Genomic DNA, 16,313 nt, shown 5'->3' with positions numbered 1-16,313 from the left:
TGTCATTAACTGTGTTGACACTTTTCAGATTCAAACAGACTTTATTAGTTTGTATTAGATACAGGAAACTCACTTAACAGATGAAACATATCTATGGATGAAATAACTTATTACTGTAAAAGAAAAGAACCGAAGAAGGAAATTTAACATAAGCTCAGCATGCACTGATTAGCTGATGATATGAAGGTTCATAAGGATTCTGACACAAAAAAACCAATTAAATATGTATAAATCAAAAAAAAAGAAACCTAACATAAAACAAATCTATATCATACACAAAGTAGCAAGGCTTTCACAATATCATTAGCTTTAATTATTCTAAAATAGATGATCTGATGATATATTGTATTATCATGTCTGAATGTAATCACTGAAGATATCTCCCTGACTGCATATAGTGCAGCAAGGCTGCTTTCTAAAAAGAATGAGCAAATGACTTGTACAGTGAAGTTTAAGGGGGGGAACCATTTGGTTGGATGTTTTAAATGTAAGTTTGGTAAACACTTTCCCTGATTCATTACATCCTGTAGCCTGACAGATCTGTGAAAGCCGAGTCAATTTAAAGTCAGTATTGTACGTACAACAGTCTTATCCCCCTAAATTATTCTTCAAATTCCAAATGAAGGGAAATCTTCCACCTATAAAAACATTTTTCTAGCCCTGCCATATACACTGAACTAGAATGTCATTTCAAAATGTCACATCACTTCAAAGTGTTTCTCTAAGTTGAAGTAACAAAGCGAAAGTCAGTATAGTCCTAAAGAGTAGATCTCCACACCATTACATGCAGAAAAGAGTGCAGAGTGATTTATTTCAGTGGTGACAGGAAGTAGGCAGACTGAATGTGCTGATTTTCTGTTTCTTCAGTCAAAGTTGAGCGGGTGGCCATCGAAGTGAGTGAGCACGTGATTCTCAAACACCTTCTGGTCGCAGTCCAGCGGGAACTGCTCGCTGCACATGGGGCAGATTTTCCAGTGGCTCTCCACGTGCTCCTCAAACTTGCTCTGGTCATAGTTGGGTGGGAAGATGACCTCACAGAGTGGACATCGCTTCATGTCCATGCTGCACATGGGGAGAGGACAGAAGAAAAGAAAGGCAGGGAGAGAGAGCTCACGTTAATAAGCAGTCAAGAAATGATGTGCGCAAAAACCAGGAGCGTGGGCTAATAAAGAGCATCTGTCTGATGCGACGTGGGTGGCCTGCTGCTTGACGAATACCAACAAAAGGGGATTGTGCAGCAGAACAAACACTTTGCACATGTTACAATGCACAGGTTTTGAAAATGTAGGGTGCAGCAAACTTGGATGGCATTTATGAGAGTTTGGGCGTTACCTGGGATCAAAGCAGAAGGCAGTTTGTCCATCGGTCACAAATGGGCTGTGAGTTTCAGTTGCTGTGGGCTGTTCGTTGGTATTACCCTGAGAAAGACATTTTGGGGAATTGTGAATATTTAACACAAAGAAGTCAATCATAAGCATTTAACTGCATACTGCATGTGGGAGAGAATACAGACAGCGCATTCTGAGCTTACATTGTTGATGTTTTGCTTTTCCTCTGACTCCTCGTGGCCTTCTGGCCGGCTATGATTGCGGGTGGGTTGGTTACACACCACATTGCTGTCCCAGGAGGGCGGGCCCACAGGGGGCCTAAGCAGCTGGTCATTTGAGAACTCCTCATCTCCCTCATCTGCAGGAAGGGAATTCAAAGACATAGCTACCGTAAATACAAGTCAATTATTAAGTTATGTGAATCTATCTGAAACGGAAACAAACCTTTAGAGTCTGAGATGGAGTACGGGTTCCCAAAATGCAGCTTGCTGGGGCTCTTAGAGACCAGCAGTGGGGTGGGGGCATCATGGGTGTAGGGGACAGGGTACTGCAGGAATAAAGGCACATTGGACTGGATACTCTCCAAGCCGGTTTTCTCGCTGGCCCCCTGATCTCCCTTCCTGCTGCTGCTGCCCTTCTGGAGCTCCTAGGCAGGAAACGGCAGAATATAAAGACCAATGTCAAAATTAAAAATGTTTTCTGTGGAGCTAAATATCTGGTTTCTATCTCTCTATGCCTCCCAGTCTGTCAAGGCAAGTAATTCATCAGTACTTTCTATCACACAGCAGCTATGAGTTCTTGCTTTTTCTCTCGCTCACACAAACATTTTAATTAGTGCCTTCATTAAAAAAGAAACTCTTCTCATTTTCAAAGGGATTGGGACGCTGTGTTTTATTGATGTTAGTTGCAGACGCCAATTTAATTTACAGTCTAAACCTCAAATTGGGTCATTCTGCTCCTCTTAGCTGTAACAGCATTACCTCGAAGCAATATTTTAGGTCAGTGAGGACCTTGCTGTGGTCCAAAGTAATGAAATGGAAAATAAGAACTCATTTACTTTGCTTCTACAATTAGAGGCATAGTAAACACAGACCAGATTGGGAGAGGGAAAATTGCCAGGGGAATGGCACTTTTCAAGGATTTTAGAGTGAAGTCTATAAAAGAGAAAATAAAAGCTGTCACTAACCTCCTCTACTTTTTCCTTCTCCTTCACAACAAGTGCTAGAGTCCCCTTCAGTTCCTTTAGCTCCCGTCCCTTCTCAGCTATCTGGCTCTGAAGTAAACAAAAGACACAAAGATAGAAACATGTGCTGCTGATTGAAAACTGCATCTTTGAAATACCCTCAGACCTCAGTGCCTGACATTAATTGATCACAGCCATAAAAGACTTCCCTTCGCAGAGGACTAATTTATGTACAATACCGCTCAAAGCAAAACAACCTGTTTGAATTCATCTGAGACACTACACAAATATCCGCCTGACCTGAGCCAAGCACGGCATTAGCCAGGCAACTGGAGATGACTCCTCAGAGCCAAGCTTCGCTTGTCTCCAGAGTCTGACATAAACAGCAGTAAAATGTCGTCTTACAGATAGGCCTGCTCATAAACAACACTGTCAGAGCGGCTCTGTTCAAGGGGAGAGATAGCATCTATAATGGCTAAGCCTAGAAACTTAAAGCCACTAAACAGTCTATGGCTAGTAAACTAGCTGACGCGCTCTCTTCTACCTTACACCGCTCCGTAGCCTACTGTTTAAATCACAGACTCCAATAGTCGTTGTGTTTTGATGGACATTTATTGATCACAATGTTCTTCAAATGAACGTGCAAGAATCCATATGTCCATTGTGTCCACATGAGCGTAGCGATTTTTGTGCTCCTCCGATTAACAGCACCCCCCGTTACCTGTGGAAAGGTTCCTACCTAAATAGACATCAACACTAGTGACACCAGTGGACAATGTGTGTCCTACACCCAAAACAAATGAAAATGGCTCTTACAGCATCAAAGGCTCCATCCCTGAGCTAGACCAGCCATACCAAGCTGTAAAAACGCATTAAGTGTCCAAAGACAGACCTGATTTGAAAGCAGCAGAGCATCACTGGCAGCAGATGGCCTGACTGCAGTGCTAAGTGTCTGAACTGACCTTGTAGCGATCTTCCTCTGCTGCCAATTGCAGTTTCATGTTCTCATTCGTCTTCAGTTGCTCCTTAAATTTCACCTCCATCTTGGCCAGCTCATCAGCAAACATGCAGCTACGCTCCTTCTCCTCCTAAAGAGCAGTCAGATATTAACCATTGCTCTTTTTATCATATTCCTTTATCTTACAATGCAGAGAGTGCATACTGTACATCATGCCTTTGGAGAACATGAGTCTTTGACAGGGTTTGAACATCTAATTTGAGGACACTTGACCAATAAAAGGACGCAAATAATCAGTTTCTTACCACCAGCATCTGCTTGCATTTCCTGTACTTGTCATTCCTGTCAGACGCCTCTCTGCTGATGCCTTTGAGTTTCTCCTGGATGATGGCTTCCAGCATGGGATCAGCAGAACCTGGACTCCCTGTGAAGATAATGAAGGCAAGTCAGGCAAAACATGATTGCAGTTTTAAATGCAATTATTCATTCCATGACTTACACTTTGGCACAGTTAGATATACCGTACCTGGCACTGACGTGTCTGGACTCACTGATAAAGGGATTGTTGAGGCCTCTTGTGCTGAGCTTCTCTTCAGATCCTACAGACAGGAAAAAAGTAATTGTTTAGATTAGCTCTAAGTGCAATGAGATGGCAGAAACAACATAAAAGAAACAGTATCCTTGTGCAGACAGGAGCTGGATACACACAGGATCAGTAGACAACAAAAATGAACATGACAAGTAAAAAAAACAAAGGTATGCTACTGAAAATAATTACAACATGACACAGCAGATTCTATTTTGTGTGTCTTTTATAAAGTTTGCATATAATTTCACGAAGCGACATTAAAATGTGCAAGTGTTAATGTCTTGTACAAGCACACTGAATCCAGATAAAGATAGGCATAGTGTTACAGAAATCTAATGTTAGTTCTGTTCTTTCACAAGTATACAGTATGTCGGCTGGTGTCTGGTGGGACCTACCCCTTGCGGATCAGAGAATCTAAGCACTTGTTTTTGCAGCCTCTGACATTCCTTGTATTTCTCCTTGTAGTGTTCTGCAGCCATGTGCAGCCGCAGCTTCAGGTCCTCCACCTCTCTCTGCAGCTCTGCTAAAACAGCTGGGTCGGCAGCAGCTTCTTCTTCTGCTGCTGCTTTGGCCTGGTGACAGCAGAACAGACATTAATCACAGGAATGGGCAAACTTCAAGGACCCCTGTGAAGTTGTAGCGATAGAAAGGAAACCCCTCATTGATAGTACCTTAGTGATTATGACTGATCATCTACAATGTCTGTTAGGGTTAGAGCTTTTATAAGAAAGGGATGCTATCAAATTATTCTTCAGTAAAACTGTGGCGATCAATTAAAAGCTGTTGTAATGTGGAGCGCTCATGCACCCAGGAAACTGTTCTGACCAGGGAGAGGATGTTATTTTTTTTTTTTAGTTAAGACCTGGCTAAGTTTGAATTATGGAAAGAAGTACAAGCCCCTTCAAAGGCATTGTTTCAATTATTTTTCTCTTTCTCACTGGCTTCACCAAAACATAGCATACTTACAATATGGTTGGATGATAATACTAATATGATTTATGATCTTTCAAACTAATTGTTCTGTGGTGAAATACTTAAATAATACATTATTATATACTTCTATTAAACCTCATTGCTGATACACAGAATATTAGAGGTTTTCTATGCTCACACATCACCTAAAGTTAATGTTTCATATGAAACTAATTTAATCAATAAAGCCTGTTAGATTGATTATCATCCTCACAGCTTCAATCTTGGCCTCTGCCTTCATCTGCTCTACCAGGCGCTCCAGGCGGACACACTGGGCCTGAGCTTCAGCCTTGGCCTGGCGAATGGCATCCGCCTCCAGCTTCATGTGGTAGAGTTCGGACATGGTACGGTCGCGGGTGCTAGAGGCGTCCCTCAACTCAGCGGCTAACAAGGAGGACTGCTGCTGTTTGGCCTGGAGCTGTTCCTCCTTCTGCCGCAGCTGCTCCTTCAGGGCCTTCATATCTCCCTGTCGGAAACAAACAACGTTTTAAGTGAAGGTTTTTCATTTCCATAAGGTCACTATCAATATGTTATTATGTCAAATCTTAAAATGATCATTATTTGTTCTTAAGCCCTCATTATTATGACATAATAAATAATCAAGTTAAATACCGTATATGACAAATCTACCTAGGTGTTGTGACTTTAAAACAAAATTATTTGTACCAAGGGGGGGACTTTGGCCAGTATCTCTCTGTAATGTTTCTCCTTTTCAGTGAGGCACGCCTGCAGGCGTCCCACCTCCTCTTTAAACTGGGCAATGGTGTTTTCCTTGTTCACGTCCACAGACTTCAGCATCTGCAGCTCTGCACTCAGCTTGGTGTTCTCCAGCTCCCGGTTTTTCAGGTGAGTCTGACACACACACACACACACACACACACACACACACACACACAGAATAAGGCATGCCTTGTTTAGACTAAATGTTTGTGGCAAGAGTATACAGAATAATCACAGTAATTGAAAAATGAAAACAGGAAAGTCAAAGAACTGGAATTTCGGGAATTTTTGGGGAGTCTAATATGACAAAAATATTTACAGATTATAAAACTATCAGTAACAAAGCAACGAACCACTGCTAAGCCCATTGACATTATGATCATGTTACATGAAAGTACCTAGCTGCTACCCACCGAAACCATGACAACCTTATTTAGCTATTAATCTTTATGTGAAAAACGTACTAATACCACCAGTACATTACCTTGTAAAGTTCCTTCTCATCTTTCTCATTCTTAAGATGAGATTCAAGTGCCTCCTTCTCTGCTGTAAGTTTCTTCACTCTATCCTTGAGACTAAAGAAAAGGTCATAAAAAATGAAATATTAATGGAATAATTATTAGTGACCATAGATTATGGTCTATGTTGTTTTTATACATCACTCACAGCTAAAACAAGATGCTGGCAAAAAAATGTGAAAAAGTCACAAGCTACTTCCTCCCTTCTTGACTTAGCAATATGTTATATATAAAATAAGGAGACATGTGATGATCACACAAGAAAGACCCATGCATGTAACCAAAACCAGCAATTCAGTGAATCTGCAACAAGCCATCCATCCTAAACTCACCTGTCCAGCTCAGTTTCCTTTTGTAGGCCCTTCTGGGTGACTCCAATCAGATCCTCCTCCAACTGTATAACTCTGGCTGTGGCCTCTTCCAGCCTCCTCTTCACCTCCTCTTTCTCCTCTTGCAGGGCCTGGGAAGAATTCTGCACCTCCTGGGATACAATAAAATAACGTTAAAAACAAGTGGGATGAATACAAAAAAAAAAAAAAAGCCCAAATAAAATACAGAGAAGAATGCTTTAGTTTGGTAATGTGAATGATCTAATGAATTATTGAATGCATTAATCATTCTCAATCATAAAACAAATCATTAACTCCAATTTGTGCCAAGACCTACATAAATCTAGAAGGGGTTCAAATCTGGCATAGCAAATGGTATATCCTGGTATATCACTTTCTTTGACTCTTTGCTTGTGGAAAATGTGTGCAAAGCATAAAAAGTTTATTGTCTTTGAAATTAAAGTCTAAATCGAAATGAACATTATGTCTCGATGCAAAGTTTTCGAACTTAAAAGATGAAAAAAGCATAAAGGAAACGATTTTTCTTTTTACAGTTTGTTTATAGCAAGAATTTTGGAATCTTTATATTCACACCATATAAAAAAAACATATAAAAGTATAGTCATAAAATTAACAGCCACAAAATCTGTAATCATGTTTTCATCTGAAAGCCGTTTTCAAAGCAACAAATTTATGGCAGAGGACAGCATTATGAATTATCACTGACACTACTTTTAAGACTTTATGTACTGCTATAATAAAAACGAATTACAACTTTGATAATACAGACGTTCATATCTGTCAAGAGTGTGATTTATACTTTTAGTGCGTCACGAGTTTGGATAGCTAAGCATATTTGCAGTCTTTCGCTAGGGGGTGCTAAGAGACTGTTTGGCCAAATGTAAAACTTTACTAAAAGAACTTGAAAAGAGCATAAATCATATAATCTAACACATTTAGCAGCAGGTGATGCATAATCAACAACCAAGAACAACTAAACTGAATAACAAAAAAGGAAACTTTTCTTCACTGACAAAACTTTAACAGCAACAAACGTTTTTCTCCCCTCCTTACGGCTAGCACTCCTATCTGCCTTCAGCAATTGACTCCGTTCTCAGCTTACTTGGCTCACTCTTCTCAGCTGGGCACAGGTTTCTTTCTCCTGCTCACACTCCTTCTGAAGACTCTCCTTCTCAGCTTCCAGCTGCTCCTTCTCCTGCTGCAGGAGGCCCATGTTTTTCACCAGCTCTTCTTTCTCTCTCTTGGCTTCCTCCATCTTTTGCTGCACAGAAAGATAAATTGTTCAAGATGTTTGACCATTCACATAATAATTCACTTCACTTACTAAGTAAACCACCATTCCCAAATAGTATATACTGTTGTTCACGACATGACGTCCTTACCAAACTAATAATTACTCAGCGATTTAAGCAGCTGTTCTGGATGTGACAGCCGAAGAGGATCTGAAAACACTGATATATTGAGTTGCACTGCTAAGGCATACTATACCTCAAGGAAGCTAGCCTTGGTGGTGACCACCAGGATGTCGGAGTTGCATTCATCCTCCACAGTCAGCAGCTCGTCCTCTGAAGGGCTGTTGGCACGAAACTGGAATGGTGTGCTGGCTCCCCTGATCTCCCCTTTGTGGGTCACATAACAGAACTGGTAGAACTCTGCATCATCGTTGGGCACATAATATCCTGTGGAAGAATGACATCCAGTCAGTGAACTCACTGCAGAAGCATCACAGAGAAGCAAAGCAAAATATGTTCCTCCACAACCCTAAACTTACCTCAGTCCTCTTAAACTGCACACTTATTCCAACGTGCAGTTAAAACGTTGGGATAAGTGCACTTTGCTCAGTTATAAGTGTGTGTGTATAGCTGATAAAAAAGTGCAGAAACCGTTGTACTGTAGTGGTTCAGTGATCTGGATCATACACTATGCATCTGTGATCTTGTGGGTTTGAATCTAAAAAGCTGAATACCCTTTCATGTCACTCTCCATTATTTTATAAAAAGTAGTATAAAACATAATAAAAAAACACAAACTGAAATGTCTTTAACACCAGAAGAGAGATCTGTGTGAAAGGGTCCTCATTTAACTCTACCCACTGATTCATTTTTTAAAGTTTTAACAGCCCTCTGATATGTGGTTATTAAAAGGTGTCAAAGTTGTATAAAACTATGGTATGAACTTACCCTGAAAGACCACTATTCGGTTGACTGCGGTGCCTTCCACATAGTTCTCAGGGAGGGGCGACCACAAGAATGTGTAATAGTCCCTCGCTGTGCTCCAACCAACCTGTGAGACATTGTGGGGAATCCATTCAACCAGATGCTCTCACCACATCAGTGTAAGATAATAACAATGGAGGATTAACAAGGAGACTTCCTAGAATCCACACACTGCCACTTCTAAAATATCTCAAACTGGTTTATTACAGTAATCATGGGGTTTTTAAAATCTATGTTGGGGTGATAGTGTAAGACCATGCCTACTGTGACTTTTTTTTTCTAAAAAGAAAAATGACCATTCTGTAAAGCACTGAAACTCCTGGTCACCACGTGCACATGGCGCGCAGCCTGTCATGAACAAGCCTAACTGTGGAAATGTAGCTACAACTCACTTCTAACAGGAAGAGGAAAATAGGTGAAAATGTTATACATAGGCAACTTGAAAATGAAAACCAAAATGTAATTATATGTATTTTATGTGTTGTTAACTGATGGCTGATGAGGGGGGAGTACAGAAAATACATCCATAACTTCAACCCGGTGCCATAAAACTGTCAAACTAAATCAGAGTCACATCGAGCTGGCTGGCTTTGGTGTGCACACGTGCATCCACAACAAGCCCAGTCAAACCAGCCTATTAAAGCAGCCTCTGCCCCAGAACATAGATTAAGTTGTGTGCTGTGACTTTCAAAGTTTTGGCCCAAATTATATTTTAAATATTCATGCAGACAGATCACACTTCAATATACTGCTGCAACAGATGATGCTTTGATGTATACAAGCTGTTCATACTATCTGGGCAGTTTATTTTCTCACCTGTGTACAAACAGCCTACAGCTACAATACTGCAAGTGTTCATCAGAGCCAGAGATAGAAGGCCCTGGTGCTTCAAACCGCCCCAATTGTTACCAGTGCAGTTCCAGCCTCCAGCAGTAAAGAACAGGAAGCAATTAAAACATGCACCTAGTTAGAGAGTGTCATTACTGAAGGCTAGCCCTTACCAGTCCACTCATTAGAGTAGCAAAGGTGGTGGTGGGTGAAAACTCTGAGAGGAACTCTTTCACTTAACAGACTGGTCTGCAATGTGTATAAATAGGAGGAGAGGAGGTACAGACAGTGTAGAGCCACTATAAAAAAAAAAATTGGACTGGTGACTGAAGCAATAACACAGGCAACACTGCAAGAGTAAAATATCCAATATACAAGAAGTTAATAAATGTGACCATAGGGCCTAACCTACTGTATTTAATTTATTTTAGTTTAAGCATGACATCTCACCAGCATTCCAGCAAAGTCATACATAGGCTAAACTAAGCTGACAGAAGCTGGTGGCAATGTTGCTGCAGGAGGTAATGTATTGTCTGTGTGTCAGTCAGACTGTATAAATTCAGGAGCAAGTTGTTCATGAATCACACAGAGGGGTTGTGCTCAAGGACAGGTTAATTATAAAGCTGTGTTTGCTTTGTCCTAGGCACTGTGACAACCTGTCCCAACAACATTCCTACATAAAGCCCAGAACTGCTTGCATCACGCAGTATGGTAATTCTTCCAACATCAAAAGGGCAAAAAGCTGCATTTGTTCATGTGCAAACAAGAATCGGTCTCCTATCTATTTATCATCAATAGCATATTTAATTTATGTTTGACTTGCCAGGTAAAAGTGTATATTAAATGAAGTGTTAATTGTACAAGCAAGAAGCAACCCTCAACTATTTTTTTATAATGCACCAGGTTCATGTTTACATTAAGTGTTGACCCCCAAAAAGGTTTTTTAAACTACTTTTTACCTGACAGGACTAGCATGACAGTCATTGACAAACTACAGCACTCATCAAAACAATATAGTGCAACTGTAGACTACAGCCAGTGAGTGACAAGGTTACAACTACACCATGGTAAACAATGAAAAAAGCCATGCAGCGACGACAGTTAAGTTTAGGCACCAAAATGCCTAGTTTAGATAGTTAGGAAAAAAGATTGGGATTTGTGTTAAAACACCAGTCCCCTTAAGTAATACTCCCAGGACACAAACACCCATTTCCTGGGTGAAAATCTTGTGGTTTCCCCTTAACTTCTTCTGGGACACAAACTCCCCATCCGCGCTTAAAAGCCCTGTGCGGGTCACGTGACGCCCTTATACATCCATTGTGAAAAGGCATATATTAAAAGATCGATTTCGGGATTTCATTAATCAATATCAGATCACTCAAACAAATTACAAAACGATTATTTTAACCCAGCCCTAAAAAATGTGAATATAATTCATTTTCAATTTAGTCCTTATTCTTAAAACTTATAATTCTTTGAACCCACTGTGCTAACAAGTTCCATTTCAACCAACTGAACCATAGACCATTTTCTAGTCTAACCGCATCCCTTAACTAGACATGCAGAACATGCACTATATTCAGACTAAAAGCATATGATTTGAAAGATTTAAAAAAAAAAAAAAAAAAAAGCACTCCAAACAATCCAAGACAGAATTCACTCTGTTTGACCAGGAGCCAATAGTAACTAAATGTGTGTTAAGGATCTACCATTGATGCACGTGCATCCAGGTTATCTCTATGCGTACAAAGGCAAGAACTTGGCACCGAACGTCTCATCTGTCAGCACTGCCAGGAACATTTACACAATTTACGATCCTGCCCTCAGCCTTTTCCAGCTCAGCTCTGTGTTTTAGAGGCTCAAGAAATTAGTAATTTTAAGATCTATACTGCCAGTTAGTGCCTAGCTTGAGGCTTAACACAATGTGATGTGGCATTCAGCTACAACAGAGTGCTGAATCCAGTATTTAAACAGCCTCTAGACATTACCTGATCCAACTCCAGTAGCCTAACATGACGTTATTCCTCAGTGAGGCTTGGCATACACCTCTGTATACATGCATTTCACAAAATCAGAAACATATAATGACTAGCACACACAAAGTATCATTAACTGAGATACATTTTTCATACACAGAATATATAGTCATGTGCAGAAGTTAGCACACCCATGCTAAAGTTGACTAAAAAGAGGAATAAAAAAAATCATCTTTTGGAAATTGATCTTAATGCCTTAATTAAAAAAATGAGGAAAAAAAAAAAAGGACACCAATTGTCTTTGTGAATGAATAATGTATCGTAAATAAATAAATGTTCTTCCTTAAAATACAGGGGGCATAAGAAAGTACACCCCTATGTTAAATTCCCATAGAGGCAGGCAGATTGTTATTTCATGGATCCAGGATACTATCCTGATAAAGTTCCCTTGGCCTTTGGAATTAAAATAGCCCCACATCACCACATACAGTACCCTTCACCATACCTAGAGACTGGCATGGTTTTATTTCAGTTAGCCTAATAGCTGGTTTGATTTGCATTGAGAGATGATTTCATGGAAAGTACCCCATGCCAATCTCTAGGTATGGTGAAGGGGATGTGATGATGTGGGGCTATTTTAATTCCAAAGGCCAAGGGAACTTTATCAGGATGCATAGTATCCTGGATCCATGAAATAACTGTCCTTTAAAAATAAAAATCTGCCTGCCTCTATGGGAATTTAACATAGGGGTGTACTTACTTATGCCCCCTGTATTTTAAGGAAGAACATTTATTTATTTACGATACATTATTCATTCACAAAGAAAATTGGTGTCCTTAAAGATTGGATTTTTCCTCTTTTTTTTTTAATTAAGGCATTAAGATCAATTTCCAAAAGATTATTTTTTTTATTGCTCTTTTTAGTCAACTTTAGCATGGGTGTGCCAACTTCTGCACATGACTGTATATATATATGGCTTGCACAATGTTACAATGATATGAGCAATTTAAATCTCTCATGTTCAGCAAATTTGCAACGATTTGTCTTGGCTGACATAATAGATGTACAGCATGCTACAAGAAGTGCATGAAGTAAATGTATGGCTCTTAACACTAGAAGCACATTCAGGCAGAAATGCAACACAAACAGAGAGAGCTATCAGTTAGATTTTCTTGATCTGGTGTGATTTAATTCCAGCTTCCATCTCACCTCCGGAAGATAAAAAGCACGTTGGTCTAGAAGAGCCTGGAGCCATATGCTTTCGTGTACATCCATGATTCACTACAGATAAATCTAAAATGAATTACTGCCACTGTATTGGATTTATTGTGCTCCTATCACAATAATCATAACAAGATCCATGTGGGACACTGAAGTGTGTGGTGGGGCTCAAAATGCTCGATTCCGTCTTTTCCAAGCTCATTTTTCAAATAACCACGACAATAGCTGCACTTGCAAACTCTCAGTTTTTCTCAGCACTGACTGTTTTATTTTCACCTTTTTAGTAATATCTCAGTACTGTAATTTCTGCAAAAATAAAAAATTCTGAAGCATCACTGCAAAGTGTTTACTGGCACAGATTCATAGATTTTAAGACATGCTTAGGTAGCCACAATGTCACTGCTCCATTGTATCCATAGTAACCATACAGTATGTTAGAGATTTACATTCCAATACATTATACACAATATGCTCTAGTCATTAGAACACAATAGGTGGGCTACAACTACAACTACTACTAATAATAATGCATATTTTGTGTTTTCTTTAAATGCTTTCATAATGCATTGAATTTCACCTTGAATATGCCAACCCAGTCCTTTGGATTGGGTGAGATGAACTGTGTCAGGGTATAGTGACACTCCAGTGCAGCATGGGGCATGTAACTCTTCCCCACATTCTGGAAGATGACGTGGGCAAAGTTTGATGTGTCCATGGTGTCGCTTAATAAAGTCCCGTCCAGGAACAGTTCCATAAATCACTCAGCAGTGGCTACACAGGAAGAGAGAAGTAAAAAAAAATACATGATTTTAAACAATAACCACATAAACTACACGTCTTTACAATTAATGAGAATAAGTGAGGAAGCCAGTTATATACAACAAAACTGATTTAGACTGAGAATCCTAAAATTACTGTATATTGTTATTGAATAAAATGTCAATGTATTATATCAATTCTTTAGTTGATGGTAAAAGAAATTTGAATAAATCTCCATAACATTGCAAATAACATACATTTTAAAGTGGAAACATGTCCTCATTTTACTTAGACTAACCATGTTTGATATTCAAACAGAGCCAAAGTCTGTTTTTTAAGTTGGCAAATATAATCATTATTCAATGATATGGAATATGGTAAATGGGAAAAAGTGATTTAAAGAAACTTGTCTACAAAAAGGCAGGTTGCAAAATCTACATCTTCAGCAAATGTATACATGTGGCTTATACTATAGACTGTAGACTACTGTGCTAATGGCAATATGCCTTCTACCGATGTGAAACAGATTAGCCTCACAGGAAGTCCTTGTCAAGATGTAAAGTCAAAAAAATTCAAAGTTTGCCACCAGACAGTTGCTCTCATATGACCAGCAAAATGGTCATTTGTCAGTGGGAAACCAAGGCAATGTCCATGACACCCAAATGTACAGGACAAGTCATGACCTTTCACTTCAAACACACGATGGACAAGCAATGCAACAGGTTTTTATTTTTATTTAACCTTTATTTATCCAGGTAAGTCGATTGAGAACAATTTCTCATTTGCAACGACAACATGTCACATTGACACAGTTCCACATTCATACCTGGAAGCTGCCCAGTACAACCACAGTCGGATCTGCTGGCCACTGAGCAGCTCCACTGGAGCGGTTGGAGGTTAACCTCCCGGTCCCAAGCTCGCTTTCTTAACCCCTAGGCCAGCACTGGTACTGTAGCGACATCCATACATCTTTAACCTCTCTGTAACACTCTAAGTAGTACTGGTGCCTGTCTTAAGCCAAATATACCTTTCAGTGGCACTCTGATTGGTCCAATTCAGCTCATGTGTTTATCAATGATTGCTGAAACAGTTACACTGTGTCCTCAAGATCTAGGTAATATCTTCTTTCCTCAAATGCAAAAGTGAAACAGCTGTTCCAAATGAGAAAAATCCCATCCTCAGTGGTGTAAATAATATAGAATTTCTACTAATAAAGTAGAAATACTTTATAACTGTACTAGACTTCTTTGTTTAACGCAACTATTTTTTTTTTTTAGAATGAAATCGATATTTATTCTGGCTTTTTTATGCTCAATTGTTATCTTTTAAAAAGGTAATAAGAAAATGACTTTGATAATGAAGAACAACTTACTTACTACACCTATATACATTAAGATGTATTATAATGGGTGACATTCATAGTTATCCATTGTTTGACAAGATAACTTAGTTCCAAAATTAACCTACTATGCATTTTAATTACCTTTTAGACCACTTTATTTTCAGGTATATTAATCCTAAATACTGCCACCTAATTCACGATCAATTAGCTAGATGACAGCAGATATAAACTCCTCTAGATACAAATAATCGCTATTTAAACTTTAAAAAAACACCCCGTGATTAACGTAAGTAAGCTAACGTTAGCTACTTCAGGGTGGATCTTCCATTTCGGCCTCCTCAGATGATATCATTTTGTCCGACGTAATAGGGCCTGTGACAGTCAAAACAGTTGCTCGGATGATTATCGGACACACTGAACAATGTTGTCATCTAGCTACAGCAATCACCTAACAGGAAGTGTAACGTTAACGCTAAATAAAATATTGGTAAAAGTCGACGGTAATGGCTTAAATTAACAGCTGGCAAATACAAGCTACGAGGAAAGGCCTAATGTGAAAACGATGGCTAAGTTAGCTATGCAGCTAGCGAGCTAACATCAGTTAAATACTTTACTGGACGAGATCACGCGTTAACCACTAGCTAGGCAAAGAGACATTTGTTCCTAAAACTACCGAGCAAAACATTAGCTAATTTAAACACTTAGCGTTAGATTAGAAACGGTACAACACCCTCAACGAAAAGAGCAGCTAACAACAGAGCACTGATATGAACTGGAGGACAAGGTTAGCCAACGTAAACTGTTAGCAACGCTGTCTCTCGAGTTAGTTTCTAAAAACCCATGTCATACGGAGGGAATATCAACAACAACAACCTTATAATTAGTCACATTTATAAAGTAAACCTTAAACATACCCAGTTGCCATGTTGAACAGGAGCTGAAATCCGAATGTATCATAAAAACAATTGTTGACGCAGTTCAGTGCTTTCCCGTGCCCTCTTCCTGGAATAATAATAACATTACGTCATTTCCGGAAAGGGGACCTTGCTTGGGAATCCCACCCATCTAAAAGAAATGTTAGAAAAATAACCTTAGATAGCAGACAGCGAAACAATGTTACAAAGAACAAACAATGATGTAATGTAAAATAAAGTGTAAAAAATATTTTGGATGACATCTTGCGAGCAAGGGTTATGATTATAGATGCGAGACTATGGTTATAATATTAGTTAATATTAAAAAAAACAAACAATTCAAAGCATTTTCAAAATAAGAAAAAAAAATGTATTAGTTAGTATTAGAACATATTGACTGTTTGACCTTTTGGAAATCAATAAACATACTCTTAAAAA

General features: G+C 39.2%; 1 protein-coding gene across 2 annotated transcripts; it reads right to left on the bottom strand.

The window, feature by feature from the left end:
• Window positions 1-21: 21 nt before the first annotated feature.
• Window positions 22-15,985, bottom strand: tax1bp1b (Tax1 (human T-cell leukemia virus type I) binding protein 1b). Of its 2 annotated transcripts, XM_078253131.1 has the most exons (18): window positions 15,876-15,985; window positions 13,438-13,631; window positions 8,799-8,901; window positions 8,107-8,297; window positions 7,721-7,879; window positions 6,601-6,749; window positions 6,235-6,325; window positions 5,697-5,882; window positions 5,245-5,496; window positions 4,454-4,630; window positions 3,996-4,068; window positions 3,775-3,893; window positions 3,474-3,599; window positions 2,515-2,601; window positions 1,773-1,974; window positions 1,532-1,686; window positions 1,333-1,418; window positions 22-1,062 (listed from the first exon to the last, which is right to left on the bottom strand). In XM_078253131.1, the coding sequence occupies exons 2-18, from the start codon at window positions 13,612-13,614 to the stop codon at window positions 864-866; spliced, it is 2,532 nt and encodes an 843-aa protein (XP_078109257.1). In that variant the 5' UTR covers window positions 13,615-13,631; window positions 15,876-15,985; the 3' UTR covers window positions 22-863. The 2 variants fall into 2 exon arrangements, with proteins under 2 accessions (XP_078109257.1, XP_078109258.1); XM_078253132.1 differs by lacking the exon at window positions 2,515-2,601.
• Between the last annotated feature and the right edge of the window lie 328 nt (window positions 15,986-16,313).

This window comes from Sander vitreus, chromosome 6 (genome assembly GCF_031162955.1).
Source record: "Sander vitreus isolate 19-12246 chromosome 6, sanVit1, whole genome shotgun sequence".
NCBI classification, from domain to species: Eukaryota; Metazoa; Chordata; class Actinopteri; order Perciformes; family Percidae; genus Sander; species Sander vitreus.
This window is presented reverse-complemented; position numbering and strand designations above follow the sequence as displayed.